This window comes from Coturnix japonica, chromosome 2 (assembly GCF_001577835.2).
Source record: "Coturnix japonica isolate 7356 chromosome 2, Coturnix japonica 2.1, whole genome shotgun sequence".
In the NCBI taxonomy this organism is placed as follows: Eukaryota; Metazoa; Chordata; class Aves; order Galliformes; family Phasianidae; genus Coturnix; species Coturnix japonica.
In genome coordinates, this window is record NC_029517.1 from 97,545,883 (window position 1) to 97,559,064 (window position 13,182).

General features: G+C 39.1%; 1 protein-coding gene across 2 annotated transcripts in view; it reads right to left on the minus strand.

Annotated features, from left to right (window-relative positions):
- PRKDC (protein kinase, DNA-activated, catalytic subunit) overlaps positions 1–13,182 on the minus strand; it is a 73,724-nt gene that overhangs the window by 19,007 nt on the left and 41,535 nt on the right. For both annotated transcript variants that reach the window (XM_015855504.2, XM_015855503.1), the window contains exons 53-66: positions 12,739–12,863; positions 12,496–12,645; positions 11,884–12,057; positions 11,220–11,318; positions 10,356–10,566; positions 9,796–9,985; positions 9,240–9,455; positions 8,897–9,009; positions 6,802–6,933; positions 5,300–5,479; positions 2,016–2,224; positions 1,461–1,599; positions 475–663; positions 26–250 (exon numbers count right to left, since the gene is read on the minus strand). In XM_015855504.2, the coding sequence (XP_015710990.1) occupies positions 26–250; positions 475–663; positions 1,461–1,599; positions 2,016–2,224; positions 5,300–5,479; positions 6,802–6,933; positions 8,897–9,009; positions 9,240–9,455; positions 9,796–9,985; positions 10,356–10,566; positions 11,220–11,318; positions 11,884–12,057; positions 12,496–12,645; positions 12,739–12,863 (2,352 nt within the window). The remainder of the gene's footprint in view (positions 1–25; positions 251–474; positions 664–1,460; positions 1,600–2,015; positions 2,225–5,299; positions 5,480–6,801; positions 6,934–8,896; positions 9,010–9,239; positions 9,456–9,795; positions 9,986–10,355; positions 10,567–11,219; positions 11,319–11,883; positions 12,058–12,495; positions 12,646–12,738; positions 12,864–13,182) is intronic.

The window sequence follows — 13,182 nt, forward strand, 5'->3', positions numbered from 1 at the left end:
CATCAAGAGTAGCAGCGATTCTTACCTGCATGAAGATCTGCATGCTGTTACCAATGTAATATTTGGCTCTGTCAAAATCATCTTGCAGGATGTAAAGGAGACTAAGCTCTTGGCTGTAATGCATTTCTATCAGAGCTTTCTTCTGTTCTGTCTTCATTGCCTCATCAATGAAAGTCAGCAAAGTCTGGTCATTTTCCCCATTGAGCAGCAGCTTCATCTTACTGCGTATTACATAGGGAAGATATGTCTCCTGCAAGGTGAAAATGTAGGCTTTATTTCTAGGCATCGAATATTAGATGATCAACATTTTCTTAAACATCCTAAAAATAGCAGAAGTAACTGCTCCAATATTTAGCATCAGAATCTCTGCTAAATATAACTAAAGTAACCCAAACTACACAACTGAATTTCAACCACAGTCGTAGAACATCCGCACAGACATAATAATGCAATATCAAAGTAATTTGTAAACACCTGATAAAATGGATCGTTCCATGTTTTGTTCAGGTCTGGAGGTTTACCACTGTCAATATTAACAGTAGCACAATACTCCAGAGACTTCCACTCTGTGAGGTGGTCATAGCATTCCAGAGATGCAAGTTCCCAGAAGTCTTTCTCTGCTTCAGTTGGCTCCCCGTCTTCCCAGTCTTCTTTGGAGAGTGCCTATAGGAATCATTTTAAGGGAGAGGAAGGTTCTTAAGAGTTTAAACTCACGTCAGCTTCTGATCAAGTCACAAGTAAGTCTTAGCAAAACTAAGGTAAGAGTTCCTTCTTTATTTGTACCCACAGTAACTGAGATCTGCCATGAACACGGGCAGTTTGCTCTCAGAGATGTAGCATGCCCATGGAGCTTTACTTGTCTGCTTAGGTAAGAATCATAGAATGGCTTGGATTGGAAGGGACCTTAAGGATCATCAAGATCCAACCCCCCTGCCACAGAGGCAGGGCTGTCAACCTCCACATGTAATACTAGACCAGGCTGCCCAGGGCCCCATCCAAGCTTGCCACGAACACCTCCAAGGACAGGGCATCCACAGCCTCTCCGGACAGTCTGTTTCAGCACCTCACCACTCTCATAGTAAAGAGCTTGCCCCTGACATCCAACCTAAACCTTCTCTCCTTCAACTTAAAACCATTTCCCCTTGTCCTGCCATTATCTACCCTTTTAAAGAGTTGACTCCCCTCCTGTTTGCAGGCTCCTTTTAGGTACTGGAAGGCTGCAATGAGGTAAGGACATATACGAAGCTTTGTAACAATCGGTTAAAGGGCAGCATGCTTTCTGCTCTGCTGTGACTGCTTGTGGCATCTGTTCCCACGTCATTACAGACTTAACCATCAATCAAACAAAACACAAGGACATTTTGAACAATATGCTCATTTTCAAAATGTTCAGTTTTGGCTTCTTAGTTTTGAGCCATTAGTAAGACCTAGAAAATGAAACATTCCTGTTGTCATTTTACCTCATCATAACATTTAGCAGCTTCAGCATAATCACTCCTTGCTTCTGCCAGCAATGCTTGCCGTGTAATGTCCTTAGTCCCAATCTTACCACTGAAGATACCACGAAGGACATCGTAATCTCCCAGAGACCGGTAGAGCCTACCAATAGGGAGAAGGGAAACCTCCATTCAGTCAGTAATAACATTACTCATTTAAAAATATTACAAGTCAGTATCATATTTCTTTCACCAAATCATAAATTTATATTATATGTCGTAAACACATCTGTAAGTAGACAAACATCATCTTGTAGGGGAACACCTGAACACTGGAAACTCCTGCAATTGCAAGATAGGATGTTTTGTTATGTTTTTAGCAGTGTGGCAGCATTGCCGGGGTGCACATCTGTTAAGTCTAACTGCTCTAACAAAGACAGTCATTAACTGACAAGAAATTAAAAGCACATTCAATGCTAACAAAGGGCAAGACTAAGAAGAAATCTCAGGAGCTACAACGATGCAGCTCTTCACAAGGCAAACCTGACCAGGAATGATTTATCACAAGCAAGAATTTACTTAGCAAGCTCGAGCCATTTGACGACGTCTGGGGGGAGCTCTGTCCTGCCGCGCATCCGCTTTGACGGGGGCTCCTCTGCAGGGGACAGTGCCATCAGGGCGTGTTCCAGAAGAAGGATGCCTACAGGCTGCTGTAGGCTTGCAAGGCAGCTCGCGCTCACGTTAGCTGAATCCAGCTCCAGCAGATCTCTGTGCTTGTAACTTATCTCCTGTAAGACAAAACAAGTTGCCTACCTGGTCTAATTCATACTGTATAGATGCTGATAGCTACCTTTCACAGACCAGCCATCTACCTCTTTCTTACAGTGTGAGCTCTGAAAAGAGGCAGTAAATATCCCAGAAGCTCCCAACTCTGAGAAATAAATAACTAAATAAACGGGAGTGCTTTTTTTTTGCCGTGTTGCTGCTCTTAGGACAACCCCTGCACTTCACCTGCCTCTCCGGTGTGAGGACTGAAGCTCCCTCACCAAAGGAAATTGGATGTAATGAGGAACAGTTGCTCTACGCATAAACTTCAACCTGCAATGTGACAGATCTTCCAGACAATTCTCTAAACAGAAACACACTGAAAGTGGCAGAGGAGAGAAATGAACACATTCAGGGTCTGAATCTTCCTCTCTTTTTGCTGATAGTGCAATGCCTGCTATGCAGCTGCTACCTTTCCGTGACATACTGCACAGAGCATTCTTGTTACCCACCAACATCTGATTAACCAAGATGCTTCCCACCGATCTCTGAATTACCAAAATGAATGCTTCCTAGCCACACACATCCTATCTTAGCACCCTTAAGATTCTCATTAGACTCACTTATTGGTGCTCATCTGACCAGCTTGATTTAAAGATAGGATTTCTGAGATCTTTACCCTTTAGAAGATCAGTTCAACTACAGAATAACCTTTTTAGAAGGATGAACCTTCCTGGCAACCTGAAGTTTCTTTGTAATATTTAAATCATTATTAATATCTTTATCTGTATTGGCTATAAAGTAACAGATAAGTTTATTAGAGCCCCATATTTTTTAAAACCCAAAGGAAAGTTGCAATGATACCTTAAAATTGGGAAAGGAAAAGACTATAAGCAGGAAGAACAGGCATTAAAACTTTCATTACAGGAACAGCACAGAACTGTAGGAGAAAAACAAATGCTGGATTCTTGCAAGATGGTATGTGTGAGAAAACAGAATGAAAAATCATTACAGAGAAACTGCAGCACGAGACCGTGAGAACAACTCAGTTACACTGCTTTTGTAATGGTAACTGCCACAAAAATGCCAGAATATGAATCTGGCTTCAGCAAATTCATTACACACTTTGCATTGCTGAGACTCCTGCCAGTTCTATCTGTGCTCAATACAAGAGAGAAAAAGAACAGCTTCTTGTAGCTTCCTGTGTTACAGACCATGTGGATCCCAATGAGGGGCATGCATATGCTTCAAATGCTATTCAGGCAATTTCAACTACATGCCTCAGACATTCCTACGTAAGACACATATATACACAGATATCCCTCCTCTGCCAGCTCTTAGGGGTTATATCAGGGACACAATGCCAACTACAGTCCAGAATAAAAAGCAAGAATAGCTCTGTTTAGGTAAGACTAAAAGCCCCTTATCAAGTACGCACAGGAAAAGTGCAATAACTGTGCAAATATCACAGTGTATCTGGAGAATAACCTCAAAATTCACAGACATCAACCCACATCAAAGGAGGTGACTGCACCACTTCTTATCTTCTAAAAGCAGACAGAACATTCTTTGCTTCACACAGCGCTTTCTGTCCCTTTTTCTGCACCATATGTTCAAGATAAGGAGGAATGACACCCAAGTCAGCTTGATGGCTGAAGTATTTCTATACAATTATATGTCCTTCAGATGCTAGGTATTTCTACAGAATCCATATAAACTTATGGCATGGGTTTAGGCTCTTTCTCGGTATTTCAGCTGTTAATTTGTCCTAAAGTCTGACCCCAGAGCCCCATAGGCAACTCTAAGATTATCCCTGAAGATGGAAACAGCTCCTGTTATCATCACGTTACTCTTCTGATGGGATTTTAACCTGACCAAGAAGTCCAGAAAGTGAAACAGCCACAAGGGAGTCACAGTGAAGCAGGCAGCCTTTCTGACACAAGCCAATATTTATTATGCTGCTTGTACACAGGAAGCAGAAACTCTGCTTCCAACTGGCCAAGCCAACTAAAGTGGCAACCTCCACACCATGTGCTCGCTCTCTCTTCCTCTCCCAGCCCTCTCTCTTTCCTAAACAATATCAACTCTGTTCCACATTTGGAGAAAGACTTTCTCTCACAGTAATGCAGGATGCTCAAATACACAAGCTGAGCCTTGCCTTTGTGCTGCTGTTCTTTTTTGATTCAGCAGGGATGACTATGAGATGCTCTTGGCACTGTTATGAAGTTCTCATTTTTAACTGATAACTTACCTATTTTTTGAATGTTGATTTTCCGTCTATTCAGGTAAAAAACAGAGCCTCACACAAAAGCATTTTTAATAGAGTGTAACAAGAGAGCACAGTTCAACACAAATAATGGGAACGAGGGAATATGGCAAAAGGGAATATTAACAGATAGCTATTGTGCGATGCTGGCTCAAAAAATACCAAGACAGCCCAGAAATATCCCCACAGAATTTGACCTTTTATGCAGCTGCACAGAAGAAAGTAAACAACAAATTACACTTTCTCAGATGTGTAAATACAAGTACTTAGAAGCAGTTTGTCACTGTTTGAAAAGCTGTTCTGAACTAGATATTCCTCCTGTATTATGAAAGACAACTAACGTCAGAGTATTTAGATTTCCATAACTGAAAGAGGAAACTACTATTTTACACTCAAAAACTAAAAAAGATTGATAGATACAGCACTACGATCAACACAGATGACACGAAACATTAAATGCAGCAGCAGTGGTTATGTAACAGCACTTGGACGAGATTTTTTAATCTCTAAAACTTGGCGTAGAATATGATGTTGACAAATTATTCCAAGCCACCGTATTCTCATAGCATTAGAAGCACACAGAAACAAAGCAGAAAGGAGTGAGTTTACTTTTCAGTGATGGAGCTGTGGTGCACCCACTCAATCTTTGGCAGAAACAAGTCTTTCTCTAATGAGTGAAAATTGCTGGAAAGCTACCTTAGAAGACCTTATTGAAAAGGCTGCTGAAAATTAAGCAAGAGATGCTAAAAAGTAACATCTACCACTGGCTTTGCCATACACTAAGACAGAGACCTTACATTGCATTACATTCATGTCACAGACTCAGATTTACCTGGATGCATGCAATGAATGGTGGGAAGTAAGAAACGCTTGTACTAAGGAAATGATTGAAGTCCTTCAGCAGCTTCTGGATGATGACTATTTTCTCCGAGGGCACTTTAGATTTTTTCAGCTCACAAAAAATTCCACCAAACAAACTGCTGAAAAGCTGCTTGGCAAATGTTGGATCTTTCTGTAAATCATAGGAAAAGCAACACAGTCACTGAACTTTGCTGGACACAGTAAGGTAATAATTACATTAAGAGATATTTTGCCCAGGGAGGTGGTTGAATCACCATCCCTGGTTGTGTTTAAGAGCTGTTTGGATGTGGTACTCAGGGATATGATTTAGTGTAGGGTTGTTAGAGTTAGGGTTCTGGTTAGGCTGCAGTTGGACTTGATGATCTTCAAGGTCATTTTCCAACCTGGGTAATTCTATGATTCTATGATATGAACCATCCTGTAGCCTAGTTCATACACAGATACTATTTGGGAGTGGAAAAATTGCTCTGGTGTGCCCAGCATCTATACTGGCAATTATTTCAGACTTTCTGTACAACAAATTCAAACTGCATCTTAATTATTCTATATAAACCGGAAGACAATGTAGTTTTTGTGCCAGAGCATTGGTGGTCAGGGGAGAATTTACATTTTTCACATATTCACAATCCCTGCTACACGAATAAGACATTCAATATTATCTTATGGCCAGTGGAGTGGGCTTCAGGAAAAGTAAACAAAAAAATCCAGAAGATATCAGCGTGTGAGAAAATCCAGCCCTGAACATTGGGAAAGCTGGTGGAGAGAGAGACATACATGCACATAGATGGTGCCAACAGAGATTTAAAGGCGTTTCTTCTACCTAAAAACACACTTGCAACCTATACACTGGTCTATCATAGGACTGGAATTTGGTCTAACTCTTGATCTAATGTTCAGATAACTACTTCCCGCCTTCACACAGAAATAAGAGACCATCAGAAGGAATTAAATACAAAGATAATCAGGAATACCGTGACTTCTCAAACAGTGCAAAATATAAGTTCAGCATATAGTTTCTACTACTCCCAGATAAGAAAAGGAATATTGGATCAACTTTACTGACTCATCTAAGTCGAGACCATCCACAGAACTTCATCCGTACTTTTACCATAGCACTGCAGCCATGTCAAAGAACAAAAATGACAGTTTTGTCATTATACAGTAAGATGTCCTTTCTCAACAATGTCTCTAAAACCACCATTCGTTTCTCAAGCCCAGGAACTCAGAGGCAACAGCAGCTGATATCTTAGATCCTCTATGTTCAACTGCTCAGGTGAGGCAACCTATAAGGCATCTTCTTTCATCACTGCACCAGCCTAGGGGCAGGAGAAACACTGTGCCTCAAAACAGGCTCTTTAAAAGCACATCATGGTGGCTGACAACAACATGATTTTGAAAGTAGCTGCTCAACTGCACTTCATTGTTCCTACTAAAACACGAAGCACCAAAATGGCATTTGAAAAGTAGTCAGACCTGGGCAAGGCCCTGTAGAGGGGCAATGAGGCTGCAGTGTTCAATCTGGATGTCGGGAAGGTCTCCTACACGGTAACTTCTGTACAAAGTGACCTGGCCATCAGACTTCATCTTCAGCTCAGATTTCATCTCCTGAAATGCAATGCTCACGTTACAAAGTCACATGAATTAGAAAGAGCTGTATCTGGACACGACATCATAATCAAGAGTATTTTTAAAGTGTTTTATAAGCTTCTGCCATGATTATTAAACAAATTCTTTAAAGGTGAAATATGGTTAAATGCAAAATAATCTTAGTCAGTTAAGAACTCCAAAGCCTCTTCCGCAGAGTTACTTTAGCCATAACCTTTAATATTAATGTCCTGTAGTTCCTGCTTCCATACATGCAATACTGAAGTGCTTATTTTATTTATATATTTTCTTTTTAACATAGAATAATTACTATTGAAAACCAGTGAGCTATTACAGTGTAGTAAATTACTGCCTGCCAGCTGAGTCACACCATGCGATTAAATGAAGGCTCTCAGAGCCTGGCCAAACATGAGCAAAGTAACATGAGGTTGCTGAAGTGACTGTTTTATTTCACACAGTGGGATAGGAAGGGAAAGGAAGGAGGATGACTGGAAGAACTGCTTCCTAATGAAACTTAAACCAAACTGTAATAAAACTGTTGTAAACTAGTCTTGCCTGTTGCTGAGGCTTGATATACAATTAAATTAAATAAGAATTACTAACACATATATATAAAACCCATCTTTTTTTTCCCTCTTTCCATAGCATGGACAGGCTATAAAAGAAATGAGCAGTGATTTTAGAGCCTGGAACTTTACCTGTAACTCCTACCTTTACCAGTTAAACCAGCAGACAGTGGATGGACACATACATTGAAACAATGGAAGAGGGAAAGAAAAGAAAGGTTGACTATTTTTAATTCTCTTTAAACCTTTTGGATGCCGTCACTTGAGACCATTCTTATTCTGTACAGCTTGAAAGGGATGATTTTCAAAAAACTAAGAGAAACATCCTGAGAGAAAAATCAGAGCTTTCCTAAAGCCATCTCCAAATACTTTCTTGCTCAGGATCTCCTTTTTCCTGTTGACCTATCAGGTATGGCACTAACAATGCACAGAGATCCATATGTGTTTGGGTGCAATAGATCTCTTGGAAAGTGTAAGGGGTCTTGGCTACGCTTATGTTCTCCTCCAGTCTTCTGGTGTGGAACAGCAGATTTTTTTCATTTGTTTTTGGACTGTCATAGTGAACATCTTTTTTTTCTTTACGGGTTCTTTCCCTTGCAGAGCAGGAGGAAATGGGAACTTTGGTCTACAAGTAAACAAACTGACAAAAATAGGTGTTTGTGTGGTACTTCCAGACACAGGTTCAACTTACACAGCTGTCTGCAGCTGCAAAGAATTACAAGTATGTCTCAAAAACTCTCAGTCCTGGGTTCCTTTGCTCTTGTTAAACTGCTATGATTTTTGGATGATAATACATGTTATTTTTGTCACACGAACCTTTGAAAAACTGCTATAGAGTCTGTTTAAACTAATCATGAATAGGTACTAACCAAGAAACTCATACAGTAACAAGATTTAATAAATACTCAGTAAATATTTACTACTTACTGAGCTTCCTTCAGATTAAAAGTCCTCAACAGTTCACATCAGCCCATTGGCTGCATCACATTTTTGAGTTTACCTTCAGACAATGGATAGGTTACTCCAACTACTTCAGTGGAGTATTCTTACTCCAGAGTTTCTAGTTTTTGGGATGACATACTTAGGGAGTTGGGATACTAGGATACTGGGAACATTTCCCTTTGCTACTAGGGATTCCATCACATAAAATCATTTTGTGCACACTGAAGGGAAGAACATAAATGTTATCTAGCTCTATTCTTGCTCCTGTAAAGTATTATCATATACATCTAAGCACAAAAATAGGACAAATTTCAAATAAAACCTGCTAAAGCTCTTACAGTAAAAACCAGTAAGTTACACCTACCCATTCTTCATACAATTACTTCTAGAGATAAAGAACAAAACTGCAGAAGGTACTGAGAGTCAAGGTTTTAAACTGAACTGAAATGACAAACCTTTTCTCTTTTTTGTTCAGCCACACCTTTTCTAGCATAAATCAGACTGACTTTCTCTTGGTCCTTCAAGAAACGCCTCCGCAGTCTTAAAATTTCTGCTCGTTCATCTATACCTGGGCATAAAATGGAACACCATTTCAGGATTCAGTTCTTTTGTCTCAATACACACAGTTTTAGTGCAATCCTAGTTTTCTGCCATACTTAGTGCATCAATCAACACACACTCCTGGAAACCAGATCTGTAAAATCCAACTTCGGATAGAACAGTAAAAGACTGTCAGCCAAACAATTTGTAAATACAGCTAAAGTGTAATGTAGAAATGGCACTGTAAGGCCCACACACCTTTAGTTTTGCTGTCCACTTTATCTCCTGGTAAACTCAGCCTTTTTTTCCCAAAGTCTGGCCCCACAGGTTTAAAGGCTGCCTGTTTAAATTTTTCACTCCGCTTGTTAACTAACAGCATGGATGAAGACAACGACTCGGCAGAAGAAGGAACTGTGTACTCTGCCAAAGTGTCAATGCTGTTTCCAGTCAGCCAATTAAAAGAACTTCGACCACCTGTAAAGTAAAAAGTAGAAGAGTAACACATCAGCATAACCCAAATGTAAACTTCTAAGAAGCACATCAATTCTCTCCCCTAAAACTACAATTCCCAGTGTTTATAAGCAGAACAGATTGCAAGAAACACTTTTACATTAGGCAGGACATTAAAAGTGTATCAGACCAATAAAAATGTGAATAAATCTTTTTCCTAATTAAAAAATAAAAGCTCTTGAATACTAAGTATTAAGTGCATTTACACCTCTGCATTAAAAATTCACATGCAACAGGAATGAAAAGGATGGAATCATTCTTACAGTAAACAACAAAATTTCAGAGGCCCCAAGTCTGGACTTACTGATGTTCTGTGTAGGAGTAAATTCATATTGCCTTTGGGTAGCTCTCACTCGACCACCTATCGACCCAGAAATGGAAAGGGATCTTTCTTGTGATGAATTCCTGTTAGTAATCTGTGAAGCCTGAGTCTCCACAAATAAAGGTGTGAGCATGGTACTTCGGTAACGCCAACTGGAATCAATTACAAAGTCCTATAAACACACACAAAAATTAATAAGAACGTTAAGAGGGGAGGTTTTTTGTCTTTGAAAGATGGGATAGCAGAATGGAAGTACAGAATCTACAACATCATTCTAGAAGCATAGGCAAAACTTGGGTATTAAAAAATAAAAACAAACAAAAACACATAAGCCCTCCCCATAGCTCAGCAAAAAAGCTTGCTGAAATTTGGACTGCTTAGCTCAAGACTGATTTATAAATTTACCATGCTAAACCCAGCACTGTTACAGGTGTTAACTATTAATTCCAAGAAATGCTCACAGTACTCTTCACTCCATTCTTGTCAAAGCAGCAGCTACATTAGGGACTGGAATTTGTTGCTAACACATTACAGCTGCTTACCTGAAATTTGCATTCAGACAGTGGATGCTCAAATATTTTTCTGGAATAATCTGGGCTTTTGCTGGTCATTTCGAGCAGGAAATTTGTGATTAGACTCAAGTACTGCGTTTCAATCTTGGCAGAATATAAAGAACTTAACAACATCAGCATACGATCAGGAATATTTGCAGGTAATCTTGTCTCATCACTCCAAAAATTCCTAACAATTAATCTGTAACAATAAAAATAAGTAACTTAAATCCTTTTCTGCAAACAGAAAATGCAACATTACCACAAAACATCAATTCTGAATAAAACTATAACATAACAATGTCAACAATTAAACCTTTCAAGCCATGGATCTTCCATTGAGTTACATGGACTTGCATATTCATCTCCCGTGCTCTATGCCATTTAACTGATACTATAAAGGTTTGCTCAGAAAATATTTGCATTGTTTTCCCTCTCAAGAAGTGCTATGGGTGATTAAGCACAGAGATCTCCTATCTTCCGCTTCAGTTAAAGAAAGTTAAAGACATTCGACATCCTCCAACACTGAATCTATTTGTGCATCTGTGTATAGCGAGGACCTTGTACAAAAACCTTAGGACGTTAATGAAGAATTAGGACCAACCCAGTGAAACAATTTCTCCATGGCTGAGAGATTTCCTGAAAAGTTCCATGATTCACCATAATTCAATGTGAAGCTATGGGACACAACTGCATAAATTAACTCATTGCAGGAAAAGGAAGTAGCATTACCTTGATGTCATACTTTTATATTAAAATATCTTAAAACATCTAATTACTGAATCTCATATTATAAACAAAGGAGGAAAAATGTAAGGACTTATTACTTCAGTTGTCATAACACTGTTTACTCACTGCAGTTCAGCATTCTCATCAATCAGTCCCTGAAGGAGGATTTCTTTTGCCAGTCCGAGCACTTCCTGAGAATCACCATCTGCCTGGCTTTCTGTATCACTGACATTAGGAGAAAAATGTCTCTTAGTGACTTCTCTCAAACAACTCATTAAAGAAAAAGCAAACAAGAGGATAAGGAACCCAACCAAGACAGAGGATACAACAGCACATTCCTTCAAGAACAGTCATACACTGTTCCATAAGTCAAACAGAAAGAACATACTCATATCACCAGACTGAAAAGGTCCAGATCATGTCAAAGTGCCTTAATGCATCTCCTGCCTACAATCAAATTTCTATAGCATACGATTCTTACTACAGTTATAAACATTGCCAAAAGGGGAAAAAAATAATAATAATTAAAAAAAAGCAAGAGCATCAGACTAAGACTTTTTACACCACTGTGATGTGTTCCTGCAACATTCTGGTTCTGGGCTAAAGTTCAGGTCCAAGTCTTTTTCCCTTATTTTAAATGAATAATTACCATGAAAAAGGTCTGAGGCAACACACAGGTGCTATTTGTTTGAGAACGAGAAAATCTCACACAGAAGGACATGAAGTTGGAAGACAGTGTTAACAAATGATTTCAAACCACTGAAGGAGAAGAACTGTGGTGAATACATGCCTGTAATTGTCATAAATCCACATCAGAATATCATACATGCGCTGCCGACATATTACAGAAGGATGAGAAATGAACCCTGTCACTCCAGGAAGAAGCTCTTTAAGTTCTGACGGTTTCAATGTAGACAGCATCTTGTATATTATATCCAAACAAACCCTTTGCCTTTCATCATCCCTAAAGATGAGAAAGGGAGAGAAAACAGAAATTGAAGATTACCACCTTGCTCTTCATTGCTACGCAGAGAAGATCAGCTCAGATTTTACCAGTATCTGCTTTCATGTAAAGAGCTTCAGTAAATACTTTTGAGTTCAACCTAGAAGTAAGAATAAAACTAAAGCAATACATACTAAGGATGGAATTCACACCCTAGTAAATAGGAGTTGATGTTTCACCTTAATGCCATACAGGTGTTTTTTTTTGTTTTTCACATTGAGTTAACTATCTTATATTTAACACTCAGATTCCCTTTGCTCAAACAATGAGAGCAAATAAGCAAAACCAAACATGACCTTCAAATGCATCGGGAGGTATAAACTTCTTGTGGCCACCACAGACAATGTTATCAAAAAGCTCAGATTACTTATTCACACTTACAACCATGTGACCATTTACCTGTGTTTCATGATCTGGATGAAGTCTTTACTCTTTAACTGCAGATAGAGATCAGGTATTTCCTCCGCTCGGCACATAATTACTTCCAGACAGTAGTTTTTCATCACACCATGGAGTTTTGGTATCAAAAAGAATACAGCATTCATAAACCTTAACATGAACATAAGCCCATGAAGAAAAGCAAGATAGTTTCTATTACTCCTCTAGATCTACAATGTATTCACCATGTAAGTAATGACATACCTGTCAGCGAGAGGAGGAAAATTCTTAACAACTTTATTCAAGCATATTATAAATTTATCCTGCTGGGTGTTCTGATGATGTTTTAATTGTTTTATGACACAATCATAGACTGGATCTTCAAGTATCTGAGGATTAGAAAGACAGCATGACATGCATAGCCATAAAACCCATAACCACATTAACAACACACAGTATTACTGCTGTACTGTTTGTTCCTACTGCACTTTGATAGGTAGGATTCACCTGCTTCAAATTGACCTTGCGGTGCTTCACGGCTGCCATACAGTGATGCCTGGCTGAAACAACTGTTTCACAATGTCCTTCTGAGCTTCCTTTGGTTCTGAACCAAAATCTAAACTCTGAAATACAAGCTTATGTAAATAGTAACTATTGATTATGGCAGATTCTCAACTAGTGAATGTAAGAAAAGCATTTTTACTGAAG